The sequence below is a fragment of the Parus major genome, chromosome 7 (genome assembly GCF_001522545.3).
Source record: "Parus major isolate Abel chromosome 7, Parus_major1.1, whole genome shotgun sequence".
NCBI lineage: Eukaryota > Metazoa > Chordata > Aves > Passeriformes > Paridae > Parus > Parus major.
In genome coordinates, this window is record NC_031776.1 from 11,195,186 (window position 1) to 11,206,922 (window position 11,737).

Sequence of the window (11,737 nt, forward strand, 5' to 3'; positions counted from 1 at the left end):
CTTATTTGGAGTGCTGCTTTCTGGTTCCCCTTCTTCCATGGAAGGAAATCAGCTGAATATCTCCAGAGCCAGCCATTGTACCAGTGGTCCCAGCTCCAAGAGAGTGCAGTCAATGTAGGCTGACACCAAGGCAGAAATCATAGTTTGAAAACAAGTGATTAAAAAAGGGGTAAAGGAGAGCATTTGATGCTGGTCTACAAACCCCAGGATGCCAGTTTCTCAGGAGTGCTGTCTGTAAGCATTGGTGTTATCTTCTGCCCCTTGCCCTTAAATAGCATCACTACACTGAAATACGGTTCTGTCACTGCAGCCTGGGGGCCCCTGTGGAAAGGGAAATTCACACAGCAGCATCATCCATCTCCAGGGCTTGCAGGGCTGCAGCAGGCAGTAGCCCTACACAGTGAACCTTCAAGTGTCCTGGAAGCAGAAAACCACAGAGAGTGGTCTCCAAGCATGACTGGGACCAAAGGAAGAAATAATTTTTTGTAATACTTTAAATGTGATTGTGGAGAACAGGTGTTCATTTGTGCATGCCCATTAAGATGAGGGAAAAGTAATTAAAATGTTTGTTTCTCTTTCCAATCCGATTTTGAAAGTGGAGTCGTTAAGGAATATTCACCCTAAACATAGGATAGTTGCAGTGATTGGTAATTTAAGCATTCATGGGAGGAGACAGGATTTTGTAAACAGAGGATTAGGAATTCCTTAGCCTCTTTAGACATCTGGCAGATTCTGTATTGAATACAGAATCTTCTGTATTCAGAAGCTTATTGAACACAGCTCTTCTTCCCTTGTTTTCTAAGCTTTGGAAACAACATGTTTCTGGAGGCTGCACTCATCTTTAGTGAGTCTTAACCAAGCAAAGATAAACCATTTGTTTGAACACCAGACAGTGGCTTCCTGCCTGTATGATTGTTAGATGGTAGAACCACATCCCAAGAGAGATGACAAAGAGTCCCATTATTTCAGGCATTTAAAATTAGACTAATTATACCACTATCATATGTAACAGCAGGACCTTAAATATATAATGGGTCTTTTCCATCTCTTATTTTGGGCTAAATCCAGGTCTTCTTCCTACATAAACAGAGATTGGGGCTTTGATGGGTATCCTGCTGTTTCCATTCAAACAAGTAAAAACTCAAACAGGACAAGTGCAAGCCCTCAGTCTGTGAATTAAAGAAGACTTAAAATAAAACCTCCAATAGATGAATCTATAGAATCCACAGAATGTAGAGAATCTAGAGAAAGACAAAATTAAATCCAGGTTGGGCATGAACAATGAAAGATATATCACAATGCATCCCACCATTGCAGCACCCCTCACAACCAAAGGCTATCAATAGGACAGTGATCAGAGCAACCAGTCACTATGTCCACACCAGCCGTGGGGCTAGGAGCAAAATGTAATTCAGTGATCAAAAATACTGTGACACCATCTGCAGTGAGCTGGAAAATTTACGCACAAACTTGAGAAACTTGGCTGTTTTTCATCAAAGTTTTGTGTACCTCAGTTGTAACAGGCTTACATTGTTAGAGATGCACGCAGAAATGCTCCCTGGTTGCCTTAATGGCAGCTGAATGGAATTGGCTGCCCCAAGGAAGGAGAACCAGTATTTTTTAGTTTTTTTAATTGTGCAGCTCCTTCAGGAAGGACATAGAGATCAGATGTTAGCATTTATCTTTGGCCTCTGGTTATAGAAACGGGAATCACACAGAAAGAACAAAATCACTGGGTTTTGGAGGAAAAGGGATGTCTGATAGATAGTCCAGACTACGTCAAGGATCCACGGTATGGACAGAGGTCTGAGGGAATATAGTTCTGGGAAGGGGAGCTTCAACCACAAAGACATTAGTCAGGTTCCTTAAAAACATTGCATGGTTATGAGAGCAAGTAGGTAAGGCTATATTTATTTTTGCTTCGATCTCTATTAGTTTTAGAATTATAAAGCAAGATGTGACTCTGCTAGAGACCTTTCCTTATTTGTGAGTCATTTTCACAGACACTGGGAGAAGCTCAGGATAAGCTGGAGCATTCCTGAGACCAGGACTCCTGCAGAAGCCAAGAGAAGGTGGCCAGGCCAGGGAGCTTGGGGCAGGTCCATCCTGAGCAATTCTTCTCCTGATGCTTCCCAGGCTGATATATCACATATATGTAGAATTGGCCAAAATCAGCTACAGCAGTCCAGAGTGTCTAGCCAGCATACTAGGTCAGAAGCACCTTTTAAGATTTAAAGGATCAGAAAGTAAGTAGTGCCTATGTGCCTATGCTACATCCAGATTTTGTAAAGCAGGATCCTCCTCATTGATGGGAAGAGGACAGCAGACACAAATGTCATCTTTTCCAACTGTTTCTGGAATCTTCCTTTCTTCATACTGCAGTATACTGCACCCAGACATAATGGTGACAGGGCCTGGCTGGTAATACTGCTGCCAGGAGAGAATTTGTTTTATTAAAAAGGCACCTAGCCTAAGAAGCTGACATAGGGAGGGATTTCCTGGGTTCTATACCAAAGGCCTTCTGCAGCCCTAAAACTCTGAGAAAGCAGATGAAATTCACTTTAAAGAAACAGGGGATTTCAAAGTATCATGAAAGGGTTAAAATGTAACTGATGTCCTCAGTAAACTGCCGAGTGGGGGATGAGCAGATCAACCTCAGGTTTTGTTTTCTTATTCATGGATCTTAAAGATAAAGGCAATCATCAGCCTGATAGCTCGTCCTTGTGAATGCTTTCTAAAGTTTACCCCAGTTTGACCATAAATGTGGAAGACTGTGCTACTTTCCTGTATCCTTTCGGATTCTACTTAATAAACTAATAATTATTTTGTAAATCTGTGATGCAAGGAGCTTTTATCTTTCTCACTGTGGGAAGACGCATCCCCTCCAGCAGTATCCCCGTCCTTTTATCACCTGTGCCCTCCACATATGCTCTTTTCAATCAGTTTCTTATTTCTTCCATCTAATTTCAAATTCAGGGTTCCGTGGTGGGGGGCAGAGGGGTTTGCTTTTCCCACTCCCTGCCCATGAAATACAAGGCTCTCCCTCTTCACTACAGAAAGACTATTTCTTTGATGAGTTCCGACAAGATGTAATTTAGACTAATCTATCAGACTGATAGAAATGCAAGCAGATAATACTGTGAACTTATTTTATTTCTAATTATGCAAATAATTATGTAAAATAGGAAAATGCATAATTTCCCCCCAGGCTCCAGGCATTTCTCCACTAAGCTTTAGGGAGTGCAAATTTTGATGTTCTTAGCTCAATAGCCTGTCTGATCATGTAAGGCTGTATGTAAGCATGCTTCAAAATGTCGAAGTTAAAAGTGTCATAAAAGTTACTAAAAGTAACTGGGAAAATCTCACAGCTCAGGCAGTGGCGCGGGGACTTTGGCAGTGCTGGACTTCACATCAAGTGAAGTGAGGTCCAGCAAGTTTCTGTGGGCAGACAGGACAAGGGGAAAGCAGTGGCCTTTGTTCTTCTGAGGGCAAGGAGAACTGAAAACCTTGCAACAGGTAATCTGAAAATGTTCTCCCTCAGGCACTCAAAATAAGTGGTGGGGCAGGGAGGGGGTGTTTTGTTTTGATTTCCCTCCCCCCATGGGAAGAGTTTTCTATCAGATGGGATAGGAAACAAGGAAAATTATATTGGCACCATCTAAGGCAGCTTTAAAACAGCAAGAAAAGACATCACGTAGGGATGCCACTCCTCACTTTGATTTAGCTTCCTTAGCTTGGAAGTTGAACTGGATTTATTTTTAAATTAGTAAAAAGATAGATAATTGTTTCTTCCTAACTATTCCTCCCTATGCACAGCAGTCTAGTCAGGCAGCTCCAGAGCTTGTATCAACACCGGAGACTGTCAATTTATTCTGGAATCTAGGACTTGCCAGGACTTTGCTTGTGAAGGTTTACTGCTGTCCATGAGTGTCCATGCTGATCATGCAGTGAGAACATTAGCAGTTAAGAGATTTTTACAGAAAACCTTTTGTACAGCTCTGTGGATGCAATAGACAACTTCTCAGATGCTGCAAAGTCTTGTGCAGTGCATTTGTTGTGGGTGACTGATAACGTGGCTGCTGTGCTTACTGTGCTGATGAGGATCCCTCCTGTTGTGAGGAAATTTAAGTAATTTTGCAGGCTGCCGTTTGAACTATAGCTGATGGTAATTACAGAGGTTCTGGATTCCTTGGACTAACCTGTGTTCCAGAATAATGAATTTTGCTGCTGCTTTTTTTTCCTTTTTTTTTCCTTTCCTTTCCTTCTCTTTATTGTCCCCTGAAAGCTGTCAGGATGTCTAAGACTGATTTAGGAATCTGAGATTTTCTAACACCACAGTGTGCTATTTTGAGGCAACTGCCATTGCTTCTCTCAGTGATTGTTTCCCATCTCCCAGTGGATCTAAATAGAAAAAAGATCTTAGAATTTGGTAATATACCAAGAGACTTTCTTCATCCATCTCAGTAAATCCTGTTGCACATTCCTGCCATCTGGGATGACCTAGCAGCATCATTCCAGAGTGGTAAATTTACTCTCTTCTCTCCCTAAGAAATAATCTAGGACATAATCCTTCTTCCTTTCTTCTTTTCACTTTTTCCCCCCCGCTTCTGCTTCACTTTGATTCTACATTATATTCCTAAGTATAAAGGATGCTTTTACAGCATGTATCAGAGATCCCAGTTATCTTTTTGTTCATTCCATGGTTTGGATGAATGACTAACAAATGGGACCAGTAGAAAACTAGGGGAGCCACTGACGCTATTTGCCCTTTTAAATAAATGTCCAGCTAAAGCCCTGCCCCTTGATTTGACCAGACTAACTCTGAATAGTTCCTGTCACTGTCTCCCCATTGCCAAGAGGGAGTTTCTTGCTATACAAGAGCTCTGAACTTGTTTCTTTACATACAAAATCAGAATTAGCAATCCATGGGGCAAAAAGTTTGAGGTTGGTTTACCTTCTCTGCATTGTCATTGCCTGCCAGTGAAACATCTCATGTCATCCAATGTTTTTCATAGTGAATATCACAAAGTGCTTTGCAGATGAAGACAGTCATATAAGCCAAAGTGAAAAAGGGATGCTTTAAGGTGATTATTACAGAATGGGGAGGGGGGGGAAGGAGGAACCCAGACCACTCCCCCCCAAACAAACCAAATCAAACCAAATTAAAAAACTCCAAACACACACACACATACGCACACACACACACAAATAACCAAACCTAAAACAAAACCAAAAACCCCAACCAACCCAAAAAAACCCCGAAACAAAACTGTGGAAAGAATAATTTTATTGAAAGCTATTAGTGGCCAAAACCCAAACAAGAGAGTAGACAGATTAATGTAAATTTGTCCCATGGGTGGTTATTTAGGCGAAGAGTATCACAAAAACCTTCTTAGTTACTAGGAGTAGAAAAACAAGGAATTTAGATAAAAATCCTTAAAAAATTGTAAAAGTGAAGTTCCTCTAAGGCACTCTCAAACAACTAACTGAGAAAGTAGAAAAGACATTTATTTTCTAGAAGGAACTGCTGCAGCCATGACTAGATAGTCCTTCCCATATATATTTTTTTATATTCGCATTATTATTTTTAAAAACATCTCCATTAAGAGGAGTAAATTTATTTTAGCAAGCCTGTTTATAACCATCAACTTCTCTTAAGAAATGTAACAAAAGCTGCAACACTATGGTCTTATTGGCATGAGGACACATTGTTCATGAGCAGTAGAGGATATGGAAAACATTTGTTCAACAATTGCTGTTGGAGCTCCCTGAGCCAAGCCCTGCTCTCTTTAACTGCCCTGGAGGATGGTAAGAATTGATGTCTTTGCTTAGCTGCTAACAGAAGCACAATCCCGAGCAAAGGAGTAAAAGTAAGAATTTGAGTACTGCAGTTCAGAGGGACCTCTGTCCTCAAAGGGAAGGATGGGGTAAATAGAATAATACTTGGCTTAAGCCTGTCTGTGAGCACAAACTCTCATGGGCTAGTGAAGCAGAAGCAGGCCTTGTTGCAGAGCTTTTGTGAAGCACATCCCTTCTGTGCTGCCATGGACATGCTCTGCCTGCACAGTGGCTGCATGGTCCCAGCTCCCTGCGCTTTGGCAATGCACCTCAAAACACAGCTATATTGTGAACCCCACATTCCTGTCCTTAGCAAATAGATGCCGGTGTCTAGTTCTAGATCTGCTTGGCCTAGCAGGCCAGTAACAGGGCTCTCCCCCACCCATGCCATTTTCTCTCCTGCACGCAGGGTGCTTTCACAGAGGAGCTCCTGGTTTTTCACTGTTTGAGTCTCTTAAGGAATCGCCGCAGTGCAAATGGGGATTTAAAATTTCTCTTGGCTTAGGTTAAACTGGACTATTTCAAAAAAAGCTGCCTTCCCCCAGCTAGGGCTTAGATCTGCATGAATAAAGCGTTTATTCTGCCAGCAAAAAGCAACGGTCATGGTGCGATAACAAATCAAACCCCCCACGCTGGGGAAGCGACGGCGCACAGACACGAACATCCCAACTACGCAATAGGATCATTCTGCAAACGTACCCGGGCGCTGGGTTTGGGATGGTTTTTTTTTCCCTTACTCTATTTTTTTTTCTTCCTTTTTAATAACTCCGGGCACAGGCAGCTGTTCGCGTTTTCAAAGCCAGCTCAGAAAGCAGCCAGTTAATTTTAGTTTGCTCGGGCCACCCTGAGCGAGCAGCCTGGCCCCCCGCCCCCCCGCGCCTTCCCGGCTGTGCCGGGCAGTGCGGGGGGTGGGAGCCGCGGGCGGCTCCTCCCGGCCCGGCCCGGCGGGGATGGGAAAAGTTGTTCCCAACTTTTTTCCCCGCGGCGCGAGCTCCTCCCCCTCCCTTCCCCCCTCGCGGCCCCGCCCCCCCGCGCGGATTGGCGGGCGGGCAGAGCGGGGCCCCGCCCCCGGCGCGGTTTGTGAATGGGGCCGGCGGCGGGGGCGGGGCCGGCGCGGAGCTGCGCCGTTTTTGTGTGCCGGGCCGGGAGCCGCCGAGCGGGTGCTGTCGGCGGGGCCGCGGGCGGAGCGGAACGGAGCGAGCCGAGGCGGGAGGCGCGCGGCTACCCCGGACGCACAGCCCGCAGCGGTGTCCGTCGGGAGCGGAGCTCGGCCAAGCCGCGGGGAGGATCGCGCAGTAATTGGATTTTGAAAGTTATTTAAGCCCCGAAGTAAAATACACGGCTCAGCCGGGCGCGGTAATAATCCATTTAGCCGTAACCTAAATCCCCGGGGCCGTGCAGGCGTGCAAGGGAGCAGCGCCTCCGCCTCGCCGCCGCCGCGGGACCCTGCGCGGAGCTGGCCAGAGCCGTCACCGGGCTACGCGCGCGTCTCCTGCATCGCTGCTGCCGCCGCCGCCTTCTCCGGGGAGAGCAGCTCCGGAAACTTTGAGCCGAGAGAAGCGCCGTCACCACTCCGTGAGCGCCGCCGCGTCGGAGCCGAGGAAGAAAGTCGTGGAGGTCCGGTGCGGAGCCGCTTTCCTCCCGTCGCCGCGCTCCTGCCCCACCGAAGGGGCCCCGCCGCCGCGCTCTGGTCGCTGATGCCCCTGGGGCACCGCGCCGGCCGGCTCTGAAAGACTCCCCGAGGCTCCCGGGCCCCCGGCCGCCCCGGCGATGCGGGCTGCAGGAGAATGCGGCGGAGCGGCCGCCGCCGGCTGCCCCTTGCTGGGGCTGGCCGCGCTGCTGGCCGCCCTGCTGGGGACCCCCGCGGGTGCCACGGCACAGCAGTACCACGGTGAGAAGGGCATCTCCGTGCCGGACCACGGTTTCTGCCAGCCCATCTCCATCCCGCTCTGCACGGATATTGCCTACAACCAGACCATCCTGCCCAACCTGCTGGGCCACACCAACCAGGAGGACGCAGGGCTGGAGGTGCACCAGTTCTACCCGCTGGTCAAGGTGCAGTGCTCGCCCGAGCTGAAGTTCTTTCTCTGTTCCATGTACGCGCCGGTGTGCACCGTGCTGGAGCAAGCCATCCCACCCTGCCGCTCCCTCTGCGAGCGGGCCCGACAGGGCTGCGAGGCCCTCATGAACAAGTTCGGCTTCCAGTGGCCAGAGCGGCTCCGCTGCGAGAACTTCCCTGTTCACGGTGCGGGTGAGATCTGCGTGGGGCAGAACACGTCGGATGCCCCACCAGGACCCGGTGGTGCGGCGGGTCGGGGGGTCACTGCCCACCCCACTGCTGGCTACCTCCCTGACTTTCTTACCCCGCCACAGCCACCCTCTGGCTTCTCCTTCTCTTGCCCCCGGCAGCTCAAAGTGCCCTCTTACTTGGGCTATCGGTTCCTGGGGGAGCGAGACTGTGGAGCCCCCTGTGAGCCAGCCCGGCCCAATGGGCTCATGTACTTCAAGGAGGCAGAGGTTCGATTTGCCCGGCTGTGGGTGGGTGTGTGGTCCGTGCTTTGCTGTGCCTCCACCCTCTTCACCGTGCTCACCTACCTAGTAGACATGCGTCGTTTCAGCTACCCGGAGAGGCCCATCATCTTCCTCTCGGGCTGCTACTTCATGGTGGCAGTGGCCTACGCAGCAGGTTTCTTGCTGGAGGAGCGGGTGGTGTGTCTAGAGCGCTTCTCTGAGGATGGCTACCGCACTGTGGCCCAAGGCACCAAGAAAGAAGGCTGCACCATCCTCTTCATGATCCTTTACTTCTTCGGCATGGCCAGCTCCATCTGGTGGGTCATCCTGTCCCTCACTTGGTTCCTGGCTGCTGGCATGAAGTGGGGCCATGAGGCCATTGAGGCCAACTCCCAGTATTTTCATCTGGCTGCCTGGGCTGTGCCCGCTGTCAAAACCATCACCATCTTGGCCATGGGGCAGGTGGATGGGGATGTACTCAGTGGGGTGTGTTATGTAGGTATCTACAGTGTGGACTCACTGAGGGGCTTTGTGCTGGCACCCTTGTTTGTGTATCTCTTCATTGGCACTTCCTTCTTGCTGGCTGGTTTCGTGTCCTTGTTTCGCATCCGCACCATCATGAAGCACGATGGCACCAAGACGGAGAAACTAGAGAAGCTGATGGTGCGCATTGGTGTCTTCAGTGTCCTCTACACGGTGCCTGCCACCATTGTTCTGGCGTGTTACTTTTACGAGCAGGCCTTCCGTGGCACCTGGGAGAAGACGTGGCTCCTCCAGACCTGCAAAACGTATGCTGTGCCCTGTCCCAGCCACTTTGCCCCTATGAGCCCAGACTTCACTGTCTTCATGATCAAGTACCTCATGACCATGATTGTTGGGATCACAACTGGCTTCTGGATTTGGTCTGGCAAAACCCTTCAGTCCTGGCGGCGCTTCTACCATAGACTCAGTACCGGCAGCAAAGGCGAGACGGCAGTATGAGACCCCCCCCTGTCCCCTCTGGCGCACGCACACACTCACACATGCATACACACAGAGGAGGCAGAGGAGACGGATACTCAGCATAGGAGTAGGGCAATGATTCCCTGAAGAGGGAGGAAGGGAGGCTTTTCTAAACTTTTTCTTCCTCAAGGAAGGTTTGAAAAAAAAAATAATCAATGCATAAAAAAATCAGTCAGATTATGTGCAGTGGTGCTTATGACCAGCTAAGTGGGAGAGGACAGAAAAAGAGGCCACTGCTGGGACAGGAGAGTCCTTCTCCCAAAAGTCTCCTTACTTCTCTCCTTCTACTCCTGTCGAGGAAAAGAAGCCCCAACCCAACTAAAATCATCCTGCCTTGCTTTGGACAAGAGGGAGGGAAAGCCAGATGTGTTAAGCCACCCCTGCCGAGGAGTAGCCAAATGCTCCCTGAATTGCCGGGGCCGAACTGCAGCGTGGGCAGGGCAGGGTTTCTCCCGAGCCCGAGCTCGCTGCCTGCTCCTTCCAGCTCGGCGGAGCCATCACGTGAGTACTGCACAGCCGGCTACAGCCCGATCGTGTGCTGGGGAGATGCCTCTGTTCTGTCAGCTCACAAGTTCCTTTTTACCTCAGTGATACATGGTGTAATTGTTTTAAAGTAAAAATTTGGCCCTCGATCTGTTCTTGCTGCTGTGGGGAAGGAGGGGGTTGCTATTCCACACCCTGAAAAGAAATGACTTGTTGCTTTTCAGCAGAAGGCTTTTCCCCCTTGCCTTTGTTCCAGGAGACAAAGGGGGAAACAAAAGTGTTTTCTATGTAGAAAGGCATAAGCATGGGATCGGTTTTTATGGGCAAACTAACAAAAAGAAGTCGTTGAGGTTCACCCTTGGATGTGAGGAGCTCGCAGAAATAAACATTCCTTTTATGAAAAAAAGGAGGAGGCAGGATGTTTTCCTACCGTTCAATATGGGTCACTTTTCTAAGCTGAAGGAAATGCAAGATTTAGAGGGCAAGAAGAGCTTACCCGAGAGCACCTGCCAAAACAAGAGCCATTAAAATATGTAATGTAAAGATAGGATTTTTTTTCTTCCCATAAGCCTGGTTTATTTCCTGCTTTGCAGTGAGCTCACTGCAGAAAAAGTCAATACACAGCCGGATTCTGGGGACAGGAGGAATCGTTTTGGCTCACGATGGACCCTTTGCCTGCTCCTCAGGTTCCCTGAGCTGCATGGCAATGATTCTTGGTGCAGGTGGGGGGGCTGGGGTTGGGGTTTAAAATCAAGCAGGTACTGCAAGTGAGGAACCTTCTCATTTCTGCTAAAGTGCAGCTGGTTAAGTTTCCAGTGATCACGTCTTGGAAGGAAAAGCATTCAAAAATTTATCATCAAATGCATTCTTTTTGAAATGTGACAGATTTTTCTATTCTGAAAATTTTTATGTTGACTTGTTCATATTTTATTTTTTGCATACTACTTTACCTTTATATTCACTGAAGGGTTGTTTTTATAAGTATATGTGTGTGTGTATATTCTTGCCTAAGGACAAAATAGGACATTCTGGATTTTTAGCAAGTCTCCACCCTATAGCTGCTCTTCATGTTTTTTGGGGAAAGTGTCTAGAATGAAACTTTAAAAAGAAAAAACCTGTTCAGGGTGAGGGGGCAGACTGCTGCTTTCTGAGGGCATACCAGTACTCTGAGCATGAGGAATGGGCCTATCAGCCAAATCCTTCAGTAGATCTGATGTCAGACTCGCAGGGCTTGGTTCGTCTTTTATAATGTGCACGTGGAAGAAAAAAACCAAGTGTGTCAGACAAGTGCAGTATGTATATTTTGTAAATCTCGGTTTTGTAAGAAAATATGTATTTATGTTTTTACTTGATTTTTTTTGAAGGTCTGTATGAGGCCCTGCTTCACCCCATGTACAGATCACTAAATAAATAATTTTTAATACATGGGCTCTAATGACGTTCTTTCCATCTTTGAATACTTCACAGGTTTTAGAATGGGGGAAGCACTGAATAGTGGTGTCTCCCACTTTGTTATGGATAATGCAAGAGACTTTTCTATGAATGCAGACTGGAAACTCAGCTGTGGCTTGAAAGTGTTCTGATTCCCAGCCCCTCACAACAGGAGAGCACATTTTGAGACAGCCGGTTTCAAATGTCTGCCCTGATTTGAGGTACTTGCATCCTAGCCAAGTTTTCTTCCAGTCTCTGCTTCTAGCTGAGGGCAAGCTGATAAACCAGTTCCCTTATCTAGAAAATAAGGATAATACTCTCTTCCCATTCCAAAGAGACTTTAAGATTGAGAACTGGAGGGTGCTACAAGTGCTGTAAATTAAGTCCTCACTTTGACGGGTGGAGTGTAGTAAGGGAAACACTAAGGACTAGGTCCTTTTTAATGGCTCTCAACGGGCAGTATCATGAACTG

The 11,737-nt window shown here is 47.7% G+C and overlaps 1 protein-coding gene across 1 annotated transcript; it reads left to right on the top strand.

The window, feature by feature from the left end:
• The first annotated feature begins 6,968 nt into the window (after positions 1 to 6,968).
• FZD7 (frizzled class receptor 7) lies at positions 6,969 to 11,259 on the top strand. Its single transcript, XM_015635328.2, has one exon. It carries the CDS (start codon positions 7,609 to 7,611, stop codon positions 9,328 to 9,330), a length of 1,722 nt encoding a protein of 573 aa, XP_015490814.1. The 5' UTR covers positions 6,969 to 7,608; the 3' UTR covers positions 9,331 to 11,259.
• Positions 11,260 to 11,737: the final 478 nt, after the last annotated feature.

Excerpts from the sequence above, each read along its gene's own strand:
- FZD7 (XM_015635328.2), top strand. The coding sequence starts at position 7,609 with ATGCGGGCTGCAGGAGAATGCGGCGGAGCGGCCGCCGCCGGCTGCCCC.